The sequence below is a fragment of the Anas platyrhynchos genome, chromosome 6, assembly GCF_047663525.1.
Source record: "Anas platyrhynchos isolate ZD024472 breed Pekin duck chromosome 6, IASCAAS_PekinDuck_T2T, whole genome shotgun sequence".
In the NCBI taxonomy this organism is placed as follows: Eukaryota; Metazoa; Chordata; class Aves; order Anseriformes; family Anatidae; genus Anas; species Anas platyrhynchos.
Window position 1 is genome coordinate 11,022,606 of NC_092592.1, and position 21,204 is coordinate 11,043,809.

A 21,204-nucleotide genomic window follows, 5' to 3' on the forward strand; every position below is an offset into this window, starting at 1 on the left:
GCTTTAACAGTGTAAATAGATGAGGTAAAAGATAACATGCATCTCAAGAGTCATGATAAGCAGTTCCCAAAAGCTACTTAATACTACTTAAAGTAGATTGCACAAAACATCACACTGAGAACAAAACCTGTAATGCCAAGATGTATTATGACTCAAAAGGGCCTTTCCCACTGCTGGGTCATGTAAAAAAGCAAAACCAAAAAAATCATTGGGAACATGCTGTTATGTTCTGAAAGTCATTTTTCTATGAAGAAAACAACCTCAAGGACATACAAAAGCAAAAAGGCTGGAACTTAAGAATTGTTCTCAGTGTAATCAATAAGAGGGGGATGTGCAAAAACATATCCTTTAGAAATAGCTAACGAAAGTTCCTCTGAAAAAAACGTCCACCCTTTTGTGGAGAAGAAAAGTTGTTCTTTTTCCCCATCTCTTCAGACACAGACACAAACTAAACAGAAAAATTCCTGATATGTACAAAAAGTATTCAAAGTTTACAAACAAAAGACAAAGTGGAGGACATAGTAAACAAGCCAAGTTCAGTTTAAGACAGCTCTTTGAACATCTAATGATGGCAACATCTATCCACAAAGACAAAATAGTTCCATTAATCTGTATATGCATTTTCAGCTTACTGTAAGTGAGAATTTTTGGTGCCTTGCAGTAATTCAACCGTCTGCCTCTTCGTACACGCCTGTTTGGAAGAGCTCATCATCTGCTTCAGGTCACTAGTATTTGCTGAATGTGATGGACTCCTTGGCATGCCCACTTCTACAAAAGCATCATTGCAACCTAGAAGGCCAGTAAAGACAATAGTTAAACAAAACTCCTCTTACAATCTAGTGTGCTTCGTGAAGTGATGACAACTGTTAAAAAAATTGCTCTTCTTATTAACCTAAGTCTTCAGAGTTAACAACTTGGCCTGAGGTAAGTCAAAAATGTAATTTCAGATACACAGAAAAAAAGCATCAATATTAATGTCATGTGCCTACTGTATCTTGTAAGTTATTTTCCTTCATTTATTCAAGTAAAAGGCAAGTAGTATTAGTTAATATCAAATTTAAAGATGATCAGAATGACTATTTCAAACAAATTTGATTTGGTATCCAGTTTTAATAAACCTTGTCAGGTGCTTATATAATCTTTGCTGGAATAAAAGCTCCCCACTTAATATTCAAATACTTTTAGAATGTATTTTTGCAAATATTAATTGCCTTAATTGGGCAATGTACCATTTATTCAAATTAGTATTTCAGATGACTACAAGCATTAAGAAAAGAACATCTGGTTGATCAGTATTTGAAAGGGAAGCAGAGCTTTTACACAAACCTGCACAGAAGTTTGAAATGAACCTTGCTTTCCTTTCCTCCATAAATGAAGGAAAGATAATTATGCTGCATTCAAACAGCTAAAGGAAAACTAAAGTTTTATTACAAATAGCCAATTAATTCTGTCTGCCTATGTCATCTACGTCTGATCTACACATAATTTTGTGCAAGAATAACTCTCTCAAAAGTCACTATTTCTTTCCATTCATTGAAGAGCAAAAATAAAACAACGCTAAAAACATTCTCTACTGGTTTAAGCTATGAAGTGAAGCTGCTATAAAAGAAATACTAAAATTGTTATAGGTTGCTTCCCTAGATAAATAATATAAAAATAACATGGGGTGTAAATAAAATGATAGAAGTGTGTTTATGTTAACTTAAGGTGTTTCTATCATCAGCACAGCTTCGTAGGCACAATTTACTTTCCTTGACAATAAATCTGTGAGATCCAAAAGATATTTTCCTTCAGTATTGCTGCACAACCAATGCACAGGCATAACGTGTTGATTTAATTAACTACATCAATTGTGCATTTCCGTTTCATGAATTCTATGTAGGTTGTACAAATGCTACCAGACAAAAGAACAGAATGTCAAAGTCTTACCTTCTGCACTATTTGACTTGGCAGCTACTTGTTCTGAGGCACCATGAGTACTTGTTTGTCTTGCCGAATCGCTGTGGTTTGTGCTCAACACATTTTCTCCCAGCGATGTGGCAGACAGCGCAGCATACTTGATATTTGAGGTCTGAAATGATTGTCAAAAATGGAAGTGATTTTATGCTTTATACTTAAGAAAATATTGCAAAGTTTGCCTTTCTGTCTCTGCAAGAACGCAAGAGATTCATTTCTGATACAGGAGAAATTTTGTTTCCAATATTACAACATGGAACAAGTTTTAAAAAATATAAAGATGTTTTAACGCTACTGCTCTATGTAGAAACTTAGTAGCTTTAAGAATCTACCAATGAAGATATTTTTTTCTCTAACTTTCGTAGAACAGGTTTGTTACAAACAGATCTGGTTTCTCCAGAGATCATGTCACTTACCTTCACGTGACCATTTAAAGAAGGTGACCCTTTTTTACTCTCTGGTTGCATGCCGTTGACATGGACTTCAACAGGAGTCAAGCCTGGTGGTGGAGATGGAGTGTTCTGGCCATAACTAGGTACTCCAGACAGCAAAATACTAGTTAAAGTTGCTTGGGCAGTAGATGGTATCATTAGGTGTGGAATAGCAGAAAAACCTGCAACAAAGTTCGGTCATGTTCTGATTAATTTTCTCATTTAAAAAAATTCTCACTTAATACTTCAAATAAATGTCTATCTTTATATAGCTTGACACATTACTGAAGAAGTTGCCTTTAAAATTGCATGCCAAAATCAAAATGCTCTAACCGTTACTATGTGAGTTAGCAGTTTCTTACCTAAAACATCAAAACATTGTATACAACAACAGGTTATAGATGTACATAAAGTTATAGCTTCAAATTTTGATATTTATTATTCTGTGTGAATATAAATTCTTAAGGCTTTAATAAATGAAAAATTCTGGACTTTCAGTTGTCATTCTTACAAGTTACTGTTGAACAATTCATTTAACTTCTACCAACCTGTGGCATTTGTGTTAGCAAGAGATGTTGCCCATAATGTGGGGCTAGGTGTGCCTGAACTTGGACTCTGTAGGGGACTCACAGAGCTATTCAGAGCATTCAACAGAGAGTTTGGAGTAGTTGAGGTGTTGACCGACAGGGCTGTTGGACCTAAAAGGCCTGCAAAAAGACGCAGTTGTGAATATTCGGCTAAGACTTAGTGAAAAACATTACGACAAGTTTTTAAGTACTAATTAAAACAAAAACAACAAAAACAACCAAAGTAGCACCCTTGTACATTTCACAGACATATTTGAACATTAAAGCTGCTGTTTACTTGGTGCAGAAAACGAAGTACAGGGATTCTTAAACTAGGAAACATGTAAGAAGAACTGCAGCATCCTTTATGTCCACCTACTGGACTAACTATGGTAAAATCAAAGTGTCTGCACAGGTTGCTTTTCATCTATGCCATTCCTGTGTATCTCCTTCATCACTGCTTCTGTCAGTTTGTTTCACAGAAGCATCATTTGCAAAACAAGAAAGTAACTGCACTTCACAACCTTACTTCCATTTCAAATAGCCTTTTTCTGAGCACCTCTTATGGATGAACCACTACCACGCTAAAAACTATTTAGCTCCTTCTTGCTTTTTCAATACTGATGGTAAGTCACCCTCCAAAGGCATTTCCTCAAACCAGCTCTTAACCTATGAACATTCATAGGTCAGTTAAGCATTGTAATGAAAAGAGGTAAAGCAAAACTAAACAAAAAACAAACAATACCAAGGACCAAACAATGCAAAGGCATGACAGCAACAGTACCAAGAGCTGCATTAAAAGACACAGTCAAATTGCACAACCACTTGTACCCATGCAACCCTCACAAAAGCATCTGACATGGAACTGCACAGCACCGCTGAATGGCAGATTGTGAAGTAGTTATGTGAAAACACTGAATTTCAAGAGTCAATGTCAAGATTTGACACTAAATTCTTCTGTCAACTTTTAATTTCTGGTAATCACATATTTGAACTTGAAAATGATGTGGTTATTCCAGTCTGGACTATGCATTTCTTCTATAAAATGTTGGAAGATAGTAAACTTAGGCATTTCTGCACTGAATTTTATAATGATAAATAAGGTCTAAATTGATAGCCTGTGCATCCTCAACTCAACTAGAACTGAAATGTTGTTTTTGGTACGTGCACTTTCATGTTACAAACATAACTACCCACCCAAATTCAAGACAACCTCATACATCACAATATTGCCAAAGGAAAAAAAATCACTTGAAAAAGATTCCTGTGAAAATCACAGAAGTAGTGTCCTATATCACCTGCATTTCCTTTCCTTTCCTTTTCAGCTGAGTGGTTTGCAAGTTTCTGGATGATTTTCTACAGAGATGAGTCATGCTGCTGATTATGAAAGCCTTGGAGGAAGTTTTTACAACAACAAGCCCTTGAAAGGCCAGATGCTTTTGGAATAATCTAATGCTTTAACACAAATCCTTATGCAAAAACACATCTGGGTTTTGCACAAAAACTAAATATGTATATTTTTCAAGTACATGTTAATTAAGTTTCAAATGTGTGCATGTGTACATATATGTACACACAAAAATATGTATATAGGTATATATACATACACATGTAAACATATACATAAAAATAAAATACATACCAAGTCCAGTGAGTCCTAGTCCTGCTGAGGACAAGATATCCAAACCAGGACAGGAAAGACCAACGGGGCATGAGACAGTAGAGGGATTTGATGGTATGGTGACTCCACTACTTTCAAGTCCCAGGAGACATTTCCGTGCCTCATACATATTTAAGGTATTTCGTTCAACACTTTTGACAATCACAGACTGTAGGGGGGAAGAAAAAACAAATCAAACCAAAGAAAAAAAAACAAGGAAAACCAGTGACTAGCAAGATCTAGAGAAGTGAGTCAATAATTAAAGGCTTGTATTCTCTTTTACCAGTAGTCTATATATAAAGTGGACAAAAAAGGTTTATATGAAAGCAATCAAAGTTCTAGCTGTCTGGAAAAAAGAAACTAGGAACACCTGAAAAACTAAGTTACCAAAAAACTATTTCTTGGGTTATTTTTTCTTTTTACAACTTCTCATGCAGACAAGTTTTTCTCACAGTAGATTTTTTTTTGTTGATTACTAACAAACATTGCAATTATGCAGGGGAGATGTGATTGAAGGCAAATTTCTATAAAAAAAAGTGTTTCAAATTTGCCTCCCCATAAACAACCAAAAAGAAGTATCAGTATCTTCCATAAAAAAACTTATCTCTGTATTGTCAAATATTTAATGAAAAATTCAAACTGCCATAAAGGAGACCTGTTATAACATTTCAAGTGGAAAATATATATATATTTATATATATATATATATATATATATTTTATGCATTTATGATCCGTTAAGTCAGGGAGGAGGGGCAGACATGTCAACTCATCAGCTCTGAAAAGCTGGCATGAAAGCCTAAAAAGAATATTTTAGCTTCTCACCAACCTTGCTTGGTTGCTTTGGCTTCGGCTTAATGCTTATGAAGACATCTAACTGCTCCATTAGTTGTGTTATAAACTGTGGTTCTACTTCAATTTCTTCCTTCATATCAAACATGAGCACAAGAGGAAGGCAACCCTGAAAAGATATTCAGAAATTCATAAAACTTATAACCTATGCCACTTCCACATGAATGTTGGCAATAAATTGAAATACATAGATTGTACACATGTACATCACGGTATTATAAGTACAGAATACAAAGCATGGATGAAATGAAGTAAAAGCTCATTGCCTGCAACAGTATAACAGCATATTTTTACCCTAGGATTTTGACCATCACAGTAAGCTCATACATGCCCCCACATTAGCTACCTACACAAAATTAAGGGTGTCTGGAGGAGTCAAATTCAGAAACAACTATTATATATCAAATCAGAATAAAATATTGTCAAGAACAGATAGTAGCACTGAAACAGTCTGCAATAAACTAAGTTTGTAATAAAAAAAAAGGTTTCTGCAACTCATCATTGTCTGAAGCTCAACTTTTACTTTTCTTTCCCCCTCCCCCCCCCCCATCTTCTGTAGCTACATCAGTATTTTCCAGTGATATACGTGACAACTCTGAAACCTTTCAAACAGTGAAATTTTAAGTAACCTGCCAAAAATTAAGAAAAAAATTCCTACCAGAACAAAAACACAAAGAAGGGGAGAGGACAGGGGGACAGAAAACCCATCCCACAAGATATCTTGGGATTATTAGATTGCTCATAAAATAAGAACAGAGGGTAACAGTCAGTGAAAGGCAAATCTTTGGGAATTTAGATTCACACACAAAGTAAATATCACACATCAGAAAAAACAGTAATGTACATTTTAGAAAGTGGTCATACTTAGTTTCCTGTTTCTCTAATTTTATTTTTTTTTTCAGAACAACAATCAGGTAATTGGTATATTCTTCAGGTCACTAGCTCAGTATTTTATATTTACTGAGTCCTTCTCAACAGTATCACCTATAGCTACAGAATAGTTTCCAAACCTAAATAATTGAAGTAATTTTAACTTAAGGAAAATTAAACCAAGATATCTCAATTATTTTGACTTTATGAAGGCTGACAAATACAGCTTAACTTCAGTAAATGAACTTAACTGAAAATGGAGTTTATTTTAAAACTCTGAAATTAATAATCCAATAATAAAGGACTTAAGCCTAACAGAACTGCTGAGAGCAATTCATACATGGATTTTCCAAATGTTTTCATAAAGGAGTTACAGAAAGTATTATCAGAAGGTTTCATCAAATGCCTGCTGAATGAGAATGCAACTAAAAGGATAGCAAGAAAAAAAGCGAGAACTTTGAAATTGGAATGTCATATTTTATAAGTGGATAGATTTTTGCACTACGGTTTTGTTCTTGTGTGTTTAGAGCACCTGCATGATGATGAGAGAAACACAAGCATTGTTCTTTGATAGATTATGAGTGAACAAAAGTGATTTGTCAACATCTTTCATAATATAGTACAACCTGCATTATTATATATGAAACTAACAAAAGGCAAGTCTCGGTATATTTTTAGTAATTATCAAAACAGGAGAAAACCAAAGGGTTTGGGATGAAGGGAAGACAAACCAAGAACACATCTCCAAAACTCTTCTCACTTGTTTGTATTGAATTGAAAATCACTACACATTCTTCCTTCTCCAGTTTGCTCTCATCACTACTGTGAAAAGTATACTACACTGAATATAACTCTACAAGCAATACGCTTACGCTTAGAAATGAAGACTTGTAATGCTTGTCAGAGATTATAGGTATTCACAATTCATACACCACACAGCCTTCTCAATTAAATTAGTTACTACTTAATATTAAAGCTTCCATTTAAGACATACTGCTAAGCAACTCTAAAAACGTAGTGATACTACATTACATATGTCATACGCCAAGGAATGCTATCTATGCACAGTATTACATTTCCCATTGATATTGTCAGCTCTGTCTCTAACATTAGCCTCATGAGAATTACGGAATCACATGCAAATGACAATTTAGTAGTTCAGAAAATGGATATGGCATTTCTGTTCTTGGTATCCACGTCCAGGTGCTTCAAGATAGTTACTTATAGGACAACCTGTAAAGATCAAATCATTTTTTATTTCATTTTTAAATCACATACTCAGTTCCACAGGACATTTCTACTGCTTTGCTGTGAAACAGCATCAGCTATTACCCTGGCTAAATCAGAGCACCTGGAAGGAGCCAGTAACAAACGTTACCGTGGGCAGAAATCCAGCGTGCAGTCACACCTTGCAGGAAATTGCTCCAAAACACAGAAATTTGATTCTACCAGACAATGTCAGAGAAGAAAACAATCAAGCAAAACATACTTCAAAAGAAGCTGAGAGTGATTGCAGCCATTTATCTCTAGTTAGCACAGCTGTCTTTCTTGTTTTTCTCTGAAGCTGAAAAAAACAACTTAGTACTTTTACAAAGGTAGGAAATGGAGATAAGCTTTTATCTGGTTAGTTGCTTCTTCCTTCAGCTTTTCAAATTTTTGTTTTTTGAATATATATTCCGTTATTAAGTCTGATTTATCTACAAAACTGGAAACAACAGCAGTTTCTGGACATGTAATCCATGGAAGTTGAAACAGACCAAATCTCAATTTATCCGTGTCCTTATCTCAGTACCCTTCTTAACGGGTGATAAGAGTCGGCATGCTTTGGGACACAGAGCTGTTCTGCTGCATTTGCATTTAACAACTCAGGCTTCAATAATTTCATAAAACGGCCCTTGTGTAATTCAAAGTTTCTAGAATAAAGATACATTTTCATATTTACAGGATAGCTTGTTTGCATTTCCTTCCACTTATAAAACCTACATAAAAGCACTCAAGCACTCTTTAAACCTCATTACAGAAATACGTAGAATAAGACTTCCTTAGTATTTCCAGGCACTGTCCTTCCAGAATACAATAACCATGACTAGAATTGTACAAAGAGTATGGTGGCACATTTTTGCTTTCCACTATACAGTGAAGCACTGTGCAGCACAATACAGATGTTGACTTTTAGAACTTGATGGTATTATGGTTTATCCTGATACCAGCTTCATACTGTATTTGAGTCCAATCTTCCCATGCGTTGCTCATAAATATCCATATAAAAAAAACACATGTACAAGCATTAGTACTACAACAATGCCAAAAAGCTCCTATTAAGCTTAAAGGCCAATATAACAAAAACCTTTACAAATAATAATAATATTAATCACCAGAGTTATTTTTATAAAAGGGCTTATAGTTTTGAGGCTACGTTACTAGGAGTGTAAGACTGTGGTGTGAGTAAACAACATCTCTAATTATCTGTTTCCCTTGAAAACTCACCCACACAGAAGGTAAGGAAACCCTGCCTCTTCCAAAGGAACCTACTTACCTGACAAACAGGGAAAGGACAAGTTGACAAAAACAACAACAAAAGACAGCCCAGCACCTAACAACAATAACCCCCTTCCTCACCCTCCATATCTGCTTTCTACTCTGGAGCGCATTGTTATCAAGTATCATAAATTTAAATTGCTTACACTGCATTTGTATTGTCGAGGCCTTTATTCAAAGCATACTACCACAGATTGCAAAGATTTTGGATAACTACACACACTCACAGAACACTAACAAAATTAGAGCATTCAATCAATTCAGCATTCTGCAACATCAGTAATAAACCCTCCCCACACAAACAAATTTATAATGGACCGTTGAATACATATGGAAGTGGCCTGTTTTCCCCAGAACTTCACATTTTTACAAGGAAGCTTAACAGAAAGTACTTACCATGAGATACTGTCTGGCAAGACAGACAGACTCAATTGTGCCCTGGAGGTAGACAGTGGATTTCTTCTGTGGGTTACTAGGGTCAGGAAAGTGGATCTGAGCACCAGTCCTCTGCATGATATGCTTGATGTTACTTCCATTTCGACCCATCATAAAGAGATGATGCTGTGCTGCAATGTCTAGTTGTGTGCTCACAGGGATTGCAGAAGCCAAGCTCCCAGCTAGGTGTTCTAGAAGCATAGCTGTTCCTTCCTGCAGGGGTTAGGGCAAGAAACTGGTTTAGCAGTGCTCACAGGCATACAAAAACATGCTTCGTCAGATGGTTTCCTTATCCATCATGCACTTCACATCCAAGGTAAAGAAACTTCTGTTTTGTTTAAAAACCTGATTGATTTGTGTAACAGGGTAAGATAGGAACCAACCTTCACCTACTATTTCTGTTTTATTACAAAATGCAGAGTTTAGTTGCTGTTATTAAAGGTAACCGGGAGGACATCAAACTGCCTGAGCCCAGTGGAATTTCTGTGCTTGCAAACAGCAGTAAGGAAGCCAATTGAGACATAACTGGGTAGATACACTTCCAAAATATTCGTCTTTCAGTTTTGGCCCAAGACATTCTTACAGGCTTGAGATATACTCACATGAGACTGTATCAATCTGTCACACTGGCAGTCATTAACAACTTACTAATTTTATTATGATAAATAGCCTCATGGCTGTTCCTTTACTTTCACGTTAAATTCACATCTCCCTGTCTTGGTTTTGTAAGATAAGTTTGATTAACTGCTACGGCAAGTTTCAAGGTCATCTATTCAACCATGAAAATATTGAAGTGTTGAGGATTTTTATTTATATACAAAATTTTTAGTATTTATGGACATTGGTAGGATTAGGAGCTACTCCAGAATTGCTGCAGACCCAAAGAGGTATGCAACACCAAAAAAAAAAGCTTACCACAATTTTAAATTTAGAATCTGACATTATTTCTTCCGCATTTTTATACTTTACCAACACCAGTTAAATTAAAAAAAAATTTAAATAGTAGTCAGACTTTAAAAGTGATTATACGATAACATGTACAGATAAGGCAAGATACAATGTTAATATAGTACTTAAAGTCTAAGTTATGAATATTTCTAAAATGCAGAAGCTTGCTTAGGAAGACACATTACCTTCACAGCACTAGTGTTATTTTGTGACCCTCTGACAATGACCGTAGCACCATACATTCGAGACCGTTGTTTAAAGGAAACTGAAATATTGTATGTCTGAGATATATGCTGAATTGTGGGAGAATTAGGATCTGGGATTGGTTGCAGAATTCCAGCAATAGGTAATTCAAACATGAGTACCAATGGAAGCAGCTCCTAGAACATTAAGAAGAAAATATCGAAAACCTAAGTCATATTCAGTGAAATTACCACAACGTACTTACTGAATCATAATGTATCAGTCAGTGATAATTAAATTGATATAATACACACTCTACGCAGCGTCCATTTGTAAAAACTTTATCTTGAGTTCCAAAAAGGCACTGCTTTTCCAAGGAAACAAGTTTTTTTTTTTTTTTCTTATGTTGTTTGTTTACTTTGGGTGGAGTTTTTTTCTTTGAATTTGATTCAAAATAACAGTCTTTTGAAATTATGAAGCAGTCAAAGTCAGGTTCATTGCCTGTACTTATCCACGTCGGCCTATAGACATCAATATTTGTGAACATTCACAGAGAAGCTTCTTAACTGTCATGGATTAATTAGAGCTCTGAAGTCAGTTACGAAGCTGCATACTATTGGCTTCTTTCATGACTGTCAAGACCAAAGTTTTACGTGACACACCTGACTACAGTTGTGAAGAAATCCATTTATTAGACTTAGTATCCATGCCACAATGCACATACAATCAAAACTAGATAATGAAGACAGGGAAGTGCTGTGAATGGAGAAACAAATCCAACTCCACCAAGTTACTTAGAGTTAAATGGTTAAAATTAAAAAGGTTGCAGTTGCTTTTCTTTACTCAGATTCACACAGGATGGCTGAGCTCCTACAGACCATCTCTGGAGTGTAAATTAAGATGCAATTTTAAGTACAATATGGGATACTTTACTTCATGCTTGTACTGTAAACTCTGTGTTCAAGGTCCACCTAGGGCTAGTTAAAGATTTTGCCAGAATGTGAATCACTTTTTGTAATACCCTTTGCATATTACTCATACAAATCCTCACATTTGTTCTTATATTTTTGCTGTCAGAGGACAGAACTAGACAACATTGGGGTTCGCCAACCTCTCCTGCAATATTTTCCTTTAAGGTGTTTTCACAGGAACGTTATACTGAAATAGGCTATTACCCGAATTCTAACTCTTGCAGACTCCACTCCAGCTGGCTGTCCTGCAATAGACACCTGGAAAAGTAAGGATATAGAAAACATTGCATCACATTTTCAAGTGCGGCATTTGAAAATATATTCAAATACCTATGTTTTCTTTAAGTATCAACATATCACATCTGGTGACATCCTAAGTGTTGTCTGAACAGTAGATGAAAATTTAATTCTGTTAAAAAGAAGAAATTTATCTATAAATATTGTAGCATTTTAGGTTACATAAGCTTAACCAACTAGAAGATATTTATCAAATGATCAACACAGAAGTTTGGATCAAGTAGTAGAATTGCTATTGTATGCATGTGCTCAATAATCAACAAAAAATGTTTTCTTGGATGTTTTGAAACCACCGTGTTTTGCTGAACAGCCACTGGGATGCACAAAATGGATTCTAAATACTAGGATGAAAGATTTGAAGGTAAACTTCTCTCTAAAGTTATATTTTGTAAAGCTATCCAAATTAGGTACAATGACTTATTAGAATAAAGTTAAACTATTACAATAGAACATTAGTTTTTGCTAACTATCCATCAACTTTAGTATTCAAAAAAAGTTGCAACATGAGCCAAAAGCACCAAGAAATTACATATGTGCTAAGCAAGTCAAGATTTGAAGAGGGAAAAAAATGTACAAATGCTTTACTTTTCATACTGTTTCTCTAGTAGAACGCTCACACTAAGTTGTTGATTTCTGTACACTCAAAATAATTTCAGTTTAAAAAATAAAATGACTCAAATCATCACAAATTTATCAAGTTCTGTTCATTTAGGAAGTCCCATGCTTTCCAAAAATTGTAAATATAAATCTTACTTTCCTGAACATGAATTCACCACCCCTCCCTCCACCCCCCCCAAAAAAAAATCATGTAAGTAAAAGAAGTTTAGAAAAGTCATGTTTCATATTCTCAGCATCTACATTATAAATAAGTTTAAATACATATATTTGTTAGTTAATATACACTAGTTTTTATAAAAATAAGAGCTATATATACACACACACACTTACTTGGTTGCTTTTTTCTGCTTGATTATTCCTATTTGAATCTGGAAAATGGATATGGCATCCTGTTTCCTCCATCACCTTTTTAATATTATTGCCACCTTTACCTATCACATGAGAATGTTCTGTATGCGAAACATCCATCTTCAAGGTTACTCGGTTGCTCTGGAAATCAAACACCCATGATTAGATTTATTAAGTGCAGAACCTGAGTATTTTATAATGATGTAGCTTCAAGAATGACATTGAAAATTTCATGTCCAAGCATTTTTGTATTGGCTTAGCTTCTACTCAAGTAAGACACTTTTAATATGGATAAGAGTCAGAAGCTAAGTCATTAATATTTTCTTTCCAATATGGAAATACAGAAATTAAGGTACATCTTCAAAAACAATATCTAAAGCTTTTAAAACATGCCCCAGATTTTATGAACAGTGACTTCAATGTCCTTCTGCAATCTACTCTAATTTGTTTGAATCCTGTGGTGTTTTAACTGCAGTCACACCCACCTGACTGATCTGAAAGGATCATATGATGACAAGTTTGGAAAAAATCACAAAGCCAAAGGACCTAAAGATAATTTTTCTTCCCCCTTAAGCCAACACACCAAATTTTTCTGGTGAATTAATTTTTGAAATACACAGATAGCGTCTACAGCTATTCTTAATAACATTAACTGTTAACAATAGACCTAATAGTTACTCAAAAAACCACACACATCACTGGTGAGCTCCTTTTGGCAATCTGTTTTGAGTACTAAAGAGCTGGCATAAAACTATGCAGAAGCTGCATATACTGTCCTGAAAGACTTGCCATTAGATGAAATGAGAATTTGATATAAGACTCTTGGCCAAATACTAGAAATCTCAAATTCTGGTCTGGATTTTTTTTTTTTTTTAGATGCATACTGTAATATTTAACACAGAATTGTAAAAGTGCTCCTAAAATTAAATTTCAAGCATCACTAGCATTTTGAAGTCTATTAATAAAATTATTTTCTTTTTAAGTATCTAGTCATTTAAATCAGAAGTAGCCAATATTGCTAATGAAAGACATCAGAAAAATCCTCCTTTTGAGAAAGAACATTTGTCTTCAGGAACGTTATGAAGAAGTTTGAGGATTAAAAGGGTTGTTTAGCTTGCTGCTGCTTCCTACAATGGAATACAGACCATGTGAACTCACATAATTTCTAACCTGAGTACCTGCAGTTTCCAGAAAGCTCTAGAATGAGTTGTTCTCAGAGTTCTCTGTATTTTCTATTTTTCTTTTTCCTCCCCTGGGCAATCCAATCTATCCTGGGTACTCCTGGGTGTGTGTCACCCAGCCACTACCACCGCTTGCTCGCTCCCACTGCAGTAGTGCAGGGACCATGCAAGTTCTCCCAAGACACAGCACCATCTTCACATCTTCCCCAGACTCACTGGTATGCCTTTTGCCTCTTGACCAGGTCCTAAACATTTGGCTTTTCTTTGGGCAACATGCAAAGGCATCTGCCTTCTACATCCTCTACTACATCAGTTTCACCACAGATTTAGGGGTTAAGATGTCAAAGTAATTTTTTTCTTACTTTTGTGTCCAGAACAGACATGATTTTCTCTTTAGCTTCTTTAACATTTTCCTTTTTTCCAGAGACTTTAATATGGGGATCTATAAAAGAAATAGATACTTGTAAGAAAAAAAAACACAAGAAAATCTGTCAAACTTTCCTCACTGTTTCAATAATAGCAATCTGAAAACAAAGCCTTTTCAAATCTTCCAAAACTGTTTGTACCCGTTAACTATAGTTCATTGATAAATAGTACCACCAACCTTTGGGATTCAGCTAAAAAAAAACAAACATTTTTCAATACATTCACCCCCCATTAGGATTACTAAATGAGTTTATTAAATACGCTAACCAACTTTAAATAAATGAAACTCAAATGTCAAGTCCAAGTCTCAGTATTAAAAATATTAATCCACAATGCAGTTAAGAAGCTAAGCCACCATGTCTTCTCAAAAAGTAGTAACAGAGAGGGCAAGCAACGAGCATTTTTGACAGTCTCACTTAAGCTTCTAATGGAGACAACATCTAAGAGGGGGAAAAAAACAAAAATCCCAACAACCCTCAAGTATTACTACATTATTTAATTCATTTCTGGAAATATCCTCTTCAGTCTTAACTGGCAATAAAAAAGGTGCTCTGCCAGAAGCTTTCTAATTGAATCCATCAAATCAAATTTAAACGGTATTATTAAACAATAAATCAAACCTCTGAACTGCCCTGTATATGCATTAAGATTTTCTATTAAACTAAATATCCAAGAGTAATACCAGCTGCTAAAAGTTTTAGCCTTGTGAGACGTGAAACTGTGGTTCCACAACACAAATCAGTCTGCATTATATCTTTCAGACCATTGTCTTTAAAAATGAGAACGCATTGTGCTGAGCTAACACGTAGACTTTCACTTACGTGAAGTATCAATCATTCCAAGTGTGAAAATCACATATCATAGCTGGTGTAGCAGCACCATCTGGTGTCCAGAAGCATAAAGTACCACAATGTAAAATTACTATCAACATCAGACACCAGCCTCCACCCAAATCTCTCAGTCTCAAACACAGATAGAGTTCTGCAGGTGGTATCTGGTCTGTTTCTCTTGCCCTAATTCTGGAATAAAATTTCCTTTTTCTCCTGTGATGGGGTCAACTTCTTTCCTGAAGAAAATAAACAAAAAAATAAACCCTCTTCTGGCTAATGAATGATAAATTAATCTATTTCATTATGCTAAGCAGCTCACATAAAAGTAAATGTATGTTACTTGTATGTATTTTCAATGGCAGGAGAAAATGGTATAACAACATATCTGCCTTTCCCATCATCTCAGCAGCTGAAATAATTTCACTACTAAAGAAATGCCAAATAATACAACTTTAAATTGTAAACCTGTTGTATTCAGTTGAAAACTGGGTATGTTTAAACTATGCCTGGATACTCTTCTGTTCCAACAATAAAAAACTAGGCTTTTACCACTGGCAAGTTTTGAACACATTCAGCTGGAGATACAGAAATACTGAACGAACAGCAGATTCACTGCCAATTCTCTTGAAAGTCAGGAAAGTGCAGTATTTTCAGTTCTGAGAAGCAGATATCTTTCATTTTTTATTAAAAATAGAAAAACTGCAGTCGCTAAAACATGGTATGCGCACAGAATCTAACAGAAGCTCTGAAAATCTGCTGCTTCAGCCTTTTCACAACGAAGTATAAAAAAGTAGTCTTGAGGGCAATTTTTCTTTTCTGTTTTAAGTTGACAGTAAGCCATGTGGTTCTAATGTGTTTAAGCTGTGAATGATATTTGAAGTGGATGTTGCAGGCAGAAATTCCCAGAAGCAGATTCTAGCACACGATGTATGCTCCAAATGCTCGTTAGAGGCAACCAGGAAAAATACAAAACCGAAGGAAGAACACTGCGGGCTGATTTGCAAATATTTGTAAGCCCCATATTTTAATAGACATTTGGGTCACAAGTATGACAAGTATCAGGAATCACATCTGGCATCCCATAGCTCTTAGTACCAAAGAGAAGTATTACTAGTCTGTAATGCTATGTATTCATCCATAGGTGAAAATACATTTCAGGATGCCTTGTTTTTTTTAATCCTATCAGACTCCCCTTTTCTATTAATACTACCAGCTTCAGAAAACAAACAAAAAAAAATCCTGTACTGGTACACTTAAGCTTCCTTTGTTCTTTATAGTGGGGAAAAATAGCTCAATTCCTCACTTTAAAACCAAAAAACCCACTGATGCCAGTGACAATTCCAAAATATGCTAAGAAGTCTTTCAAAATTGGTCTTAAATGCCCTCTCCTTACTTGATGACTTCTCAATGACACAGTGGTTGGTAATGGATATGAAGCAACTTGTTTTTAAGTTACCCAAATTCCTCCTTTGAGGCTTGCTCAGTCTTTCCTTCAAGGAAATACAGTTTTGATATGACATCTCAATCGAAATCTTGCATTAAAAAAAAAAACAAAAAAAACAAACAACCCTAATTTTCAACAAACAGATTTTTGAATTGGCTTTGGAGGAGTTGAAAGCGCACTGAAATGATGCCTGGCCTCTAGGCAAACTGACAGATACCCATGTGACATTGAACTGGCACACAGAAACAGATCACTAATTCAGGAATTGCTAAAGAGTTCAGAGGGGCAATTAGGTTAGATTAGCATCATTTTCTGTATATTACAGACATCTAAATTTCTTAAATATACCTCTCCAGGGAATCACTTAAATTGTTTACTTTGCAGTTCCTCTACAAAACACGGAAAAATGGAGAACTGTCTGCTCTAATGATTCATCAGTTTCAGCCTCCCAAACGTCTACCTGGTCTCTGTCATGTTTTTCACTTATATTCCGTGTTTCTTCTTCTACCTTTTTTTTCCACTGAGATTCAAGAACAGTATTTTCTTCCAGGGAAGGTACCTATATGCAGTCAAGTCACTCTATCATTACAATCATTTTTTTTTAAGGCAAAGCCTAAATACTTGCTTGTCACATCATTACAAACAAGCTAGAGAAGTTTTTTTATTTTGCTTGTTTGTTTTTTTCTTGGCTGAATAGTACTCTTCCAAACTAAAAGACTTCCTATTTCTGTTTTTAAACACTATAGCAGGTTTACTAGACGGAAATCAAAAGGCAAGTTTCTCCCAGGCTTCCTGCAAGCCCAGGTACACAGTACAGACCAGGTTGCATTTAACTGTGTCTGCCAACAGAGAAAATCCATCACTAATGGAATCAGCATTTACCTGCTATTTCAGCTCTTTCGTTAATCCAGACTATTTGCTGCAAAAGCCTGAAACTGCACAGTATCTATGAATTGTTTTCACCGAGTAGAATAAAATAGCATGCTATGTATGCTATGTGTGCAGTTCTGGGCACCACAGTATAAAAAGGACATGAAACTGTTGGAGAGTGTCCAGAGGAGGGCTACGAAGATGGTGAAAGGCCTGGAGGGGAAGACGTACGAGGAACGGCTGAGGGCACTGGGCCTGTTCAGCCTGGAGAAGAGGAGGCTGAGGGGAGACCTCATCGCAGTCTACAACTTCCTCGTAAGGGGGTGTCGAGAGGCAGGAGACCTTTTCTCCATTAACACCAGCGACAGGACCCGCGGGAACGGGGTTAAGCTGAGGCAGGGGAAGTTTAGGCTTGACATCAGGAGGAAGTTCTTCACAGAGAGAGTGGTTGCACACTGGAACAGGCTCCCCAGGGAAGTGGTCACTGCACTGAGCCTGACTGAATTTAAGAAGAGATTGGACTGTGCGCTTAGTCACATGGTCTAAACTTTTGGGTAGACCTGTGCGGTGTCAAGAGTTGGACTCGATGATCCTTAAGGGTCCCTTCCAACTCAGGATATTCTATGATTCTATGATTCTATGTTTTTTTTAAATGCATCAATACAGAGTAGTAATTAAAACATTGACTTCAGCTTCTTAAATATTTCCTGAAGCTGCTGCCATCAGTACAGAGCCAAATACCTTAGAAATCTTTGTTCCAAACAGTTTCTGCTTTTTAGCTCCATAAACTCAGTGTTGGTCAGTAACTGCATATGGCAAGTGACACCCCTTTGCTATTATATTTACATAAGCTGAACACACAACTTTTCCATGCCACCTATTTTCTAATGTGCAAGTATTTATTTCATGCATTTACAGTTACATTTTGAAGTTAATTAAAAAATTACTATCTTACCTTTATTGAGAGAAAAATAATATTTGTTGGATAAAGCTATACACTTAATATTTGAAATACCTGCAGGGTACAAACATCACAGTGCATTCTCATCGCTCAAAGCCCCAAATAAGGTAATTAGTACTGTTTGAAGTGTGAAGACGATTGTCAGACAAAAAAAAGTAGAGCAGGTGTAACATATCTATAATACTGTCAGGACAGATGAACATAAAAATCACCCTCCTGTCAGTGTCTAGACTTAGCTGATGCACTACAGCAGGTGCACGGGGTCTCAGCCTACCAGAGACCACCACTTCACAAGGAGTAGGTCGACTGCTTCCCACAGAGCTGGCTCTGGTGAGACTGGGACATCACAAGGTCATTTTTGCCCAGATGACAACTAGATCCAATCATTAGGGTGCCATAGCCTATTCTATCTTGAGGGTTCAGGATAACACGGGTTTTGTACACCTACCTCCCCCTGCCAAAACACTTTTGAACATATTAAATCTTAATCCTATATTTATCAACTCTCCTGACTGGAAGTATGCTTTAAATGTATGTATAAATACAGCAGAGAACAGACGCTTACTATGAAAATATGAAAAAAGGTATGAGGCGCTGAATCTTTACAACCTATTTGCCACATAGCACAAAGGCTTCAGAAGCAATCTGCATGCTGAAAACATGCAAAGCTCTAATACTTCAATACATGTGGACTATCACAACTGGGAAAGATTTTGACTTATAAAAAAAACATTTAATGTCTTGTAAAATGTGAAAAAATTGCTCTATGGTAATTTACCTTGTAATATATTTTGACATAAAGTATCTTTCCTAAGAATGGAAAAGACATTTTATTTTAACAGATTTGTTTCCTTCAAGATTGGGGGAATGTTTATATAAAATAGAAAGCTGTAGTTGCATAACAGAAAATGCTGCAAGTTTTTCTCAAGTCTTCATTTTGCCAGACTCCTGCCTTGAAGTGGCCTTTTATTGCTCCTCTCCTCAAATTCCTCACTCCACACTTTGGCAGAGTTTCCAGCTCCTCTGTCCACAGCTACACCAGCAAGCCTCCAGCTTTTTTGCTACTATTGTGTGCAGCATTTCTGTAAACAAAGTAAAATTCCTCCAAGCCAAAACACGTCTGTGCCAGTGCAAGCGCATCTACACTAACTTCTGCCAGGCAAAAAGTATTTCAAATAATTAGACATCTAACTTGCAGGCCTCTACTGTAAATCAGACATTACATTTAATGGGCAAGCTCTTCAGACCACAACTATGCATCTAGCTTGTTTACAGGATGAACAGACTTAAGTTACAGAAACTCCACTATTCTAAAATTAGCTAGGCAACTGGGCAACAGGAGGGCAGATGACAGTCATTCACAGTAAGCAGCTGATTAGGATCTGAATAGTCCATATGTATTACTGAATCTGAGCCATTTGAAGAAAAAAAATACAGATTTAAGAGAACTTCTTAAAAATGCCAGGTATCAAAGTAGCAGCCCAGAACGTACTAGCAAAAATTCAAACTGTATGAAAGGAAAAAAGAGAAACTCAAACAAACATGAAAGTTGGTGTGTTCTCAAAAGAAAGAGCACATTTACACTACAGCAACAAGATGAAACAGGTCTAGAAACCACAGAATTAATCAAAAAAGGTCAAGTAGAACTTATTATTAGTATAGAAAAAAGGATACTTAAATTGAAAAATATTTATTTAATGCTTTTAAATAAATTGGGAAATACCGTGTATGTGGTTAGAGTGAATATTCACTGACTGAACAAGATGAATTCATGTCAATAGCTAAAATAGACTTGAAACAGGCTCAATCTATTCCCATGGAGAGCAGCATTAAGGCAAAAAGCATGCAGCAAATGCTCGTGATTAAGGGCATATGCAAATGAATTCAGTGGAGTGAGAAAGGAAATTTGTCATTTGGGCACTTCTTGCTGTTGGCTGATCAGTTTAGATAACTTCTCACACTTCCAGTGTATTCACTTACCTGCCAGTATCTAAACCACAGAAGAAATAAAGCTACTGATACACTGAGGGAAAACGCAGGGGTCATTGCCTGGTGCAGACTTCCCTGTACCCTCAGATGTATTGCTTAATGCCACAAGGTTGGGCTTCTTCTGGTTTAGTTTGGTTTCCGCCCCCTGTAGTTGAAGTCAGCCTGCAGCCTTGTCATATCTGAAAAAGATTTCAGCTGGCTAACTTGGGCATCATCAAAAGCCCAGCCAAAGCACCGCAAAACTCAACATGGGCTGCAAGCAATTAACAGTGTCTTCAGAGCAGACATATCCTGAGGCTCTGAGCATTCTGGGGGATCTATTTGTTGTGGAGGAACAGCTGATTATGAAATGTCCTTGTGAAGAGCTAGAACCAATGCCTATATCCATGCATGTGTTTGAAAAGCTTTTTCTTCTCAGATCTTTTTGACTCTTAACTTTCCCTCTTCCAAGCATTTAACTCCAAACCTTCTTTAGAATTTCTGTTCTACTTGGAGTATAACAAGGAAAGTGAACAAAAACTGAGTATTTGTGGCACTGCCACAACTTTTGCAGTTCAGTTGTGGTTGTTCAATCACCTGAAGAGCATTAGATATCAGAGCATTGCCTGTCAGTCAGTCCTGCACTATAACAACTGTATAATGGTGAAGTCTACTATCCCCACCTTACTTCCCTCCAGCATTTATAAAAATACATGGATACACATATACGCATGGGTGGGTCCACCTGACTGCAGATTCTTGAAGCAGGGGCTGGGTAAAGCAATGCTGACACAACACCCCCTCACTCCCCTCCAAACAATGGATTGAAGAAACACTGTGCAACTACTGGTA

At 36.2% G+C, this 21,204-nt stretch overlaps 1 protein-coding gene across 5 annotated transcripts in view; it reads right to left on the reverse strand.

Moving 5' to 3' along the window:
- The window catches only part of BICC1 (BicC family RNA binding protein 1), a 102,888-nt gene that overhangs the window by 12,987 nt on the left and 68,697 nt on the right, over positions 1-21,204 (reverse strand). For 4 of the 5 annotated variants that reach the window (XM_027463239.3, XM_072040040.1, XM_027463242.3 and 1 more), the window contains exons 4-14: positions 14,216-14,295; positions 12,655-12,813; positions 11,614-11,667; positions 10,441-10,635; positions 9,269-9,520; positions 5,442-5,573; positions 4,596-4,782; positions 2,936-3,094; positions 2,373-2,569; positions 1,930-2,071; positions 633-789 (exon numbers count right to left, since the gene is read on the reverse strand). In XM_027463239.3, coding sequence (XP_027319040.1) covers positions 633-789; positions 1,930-2,071; positions 2,373-2,569; positions 2,936-3,094; positions 4,596-4,782; positions 5,442-5,573; positions 9,269-9,520; positions 10,441-10,635; positions 11,614-11,667; positions 12,655-12,813; positions 14,216-14,295 — 1,714 coding nt within the window. The remainder of the gene's footprint in view (positions 1-632; positions 790-1,929; positions 2,072-2,372; positions 2,570-2,935; positions 3,095-4,595; positions 4,783-5,441; positions 5,574-9,268; positions 9,521-10,440; positions 10,636-11,613; positions 11,668-12,654; positions 12,814-14,215; positions 14,296-21,204) is intronic. The other variant, XM_027463240.3, reaches the window with a different exon arrangement.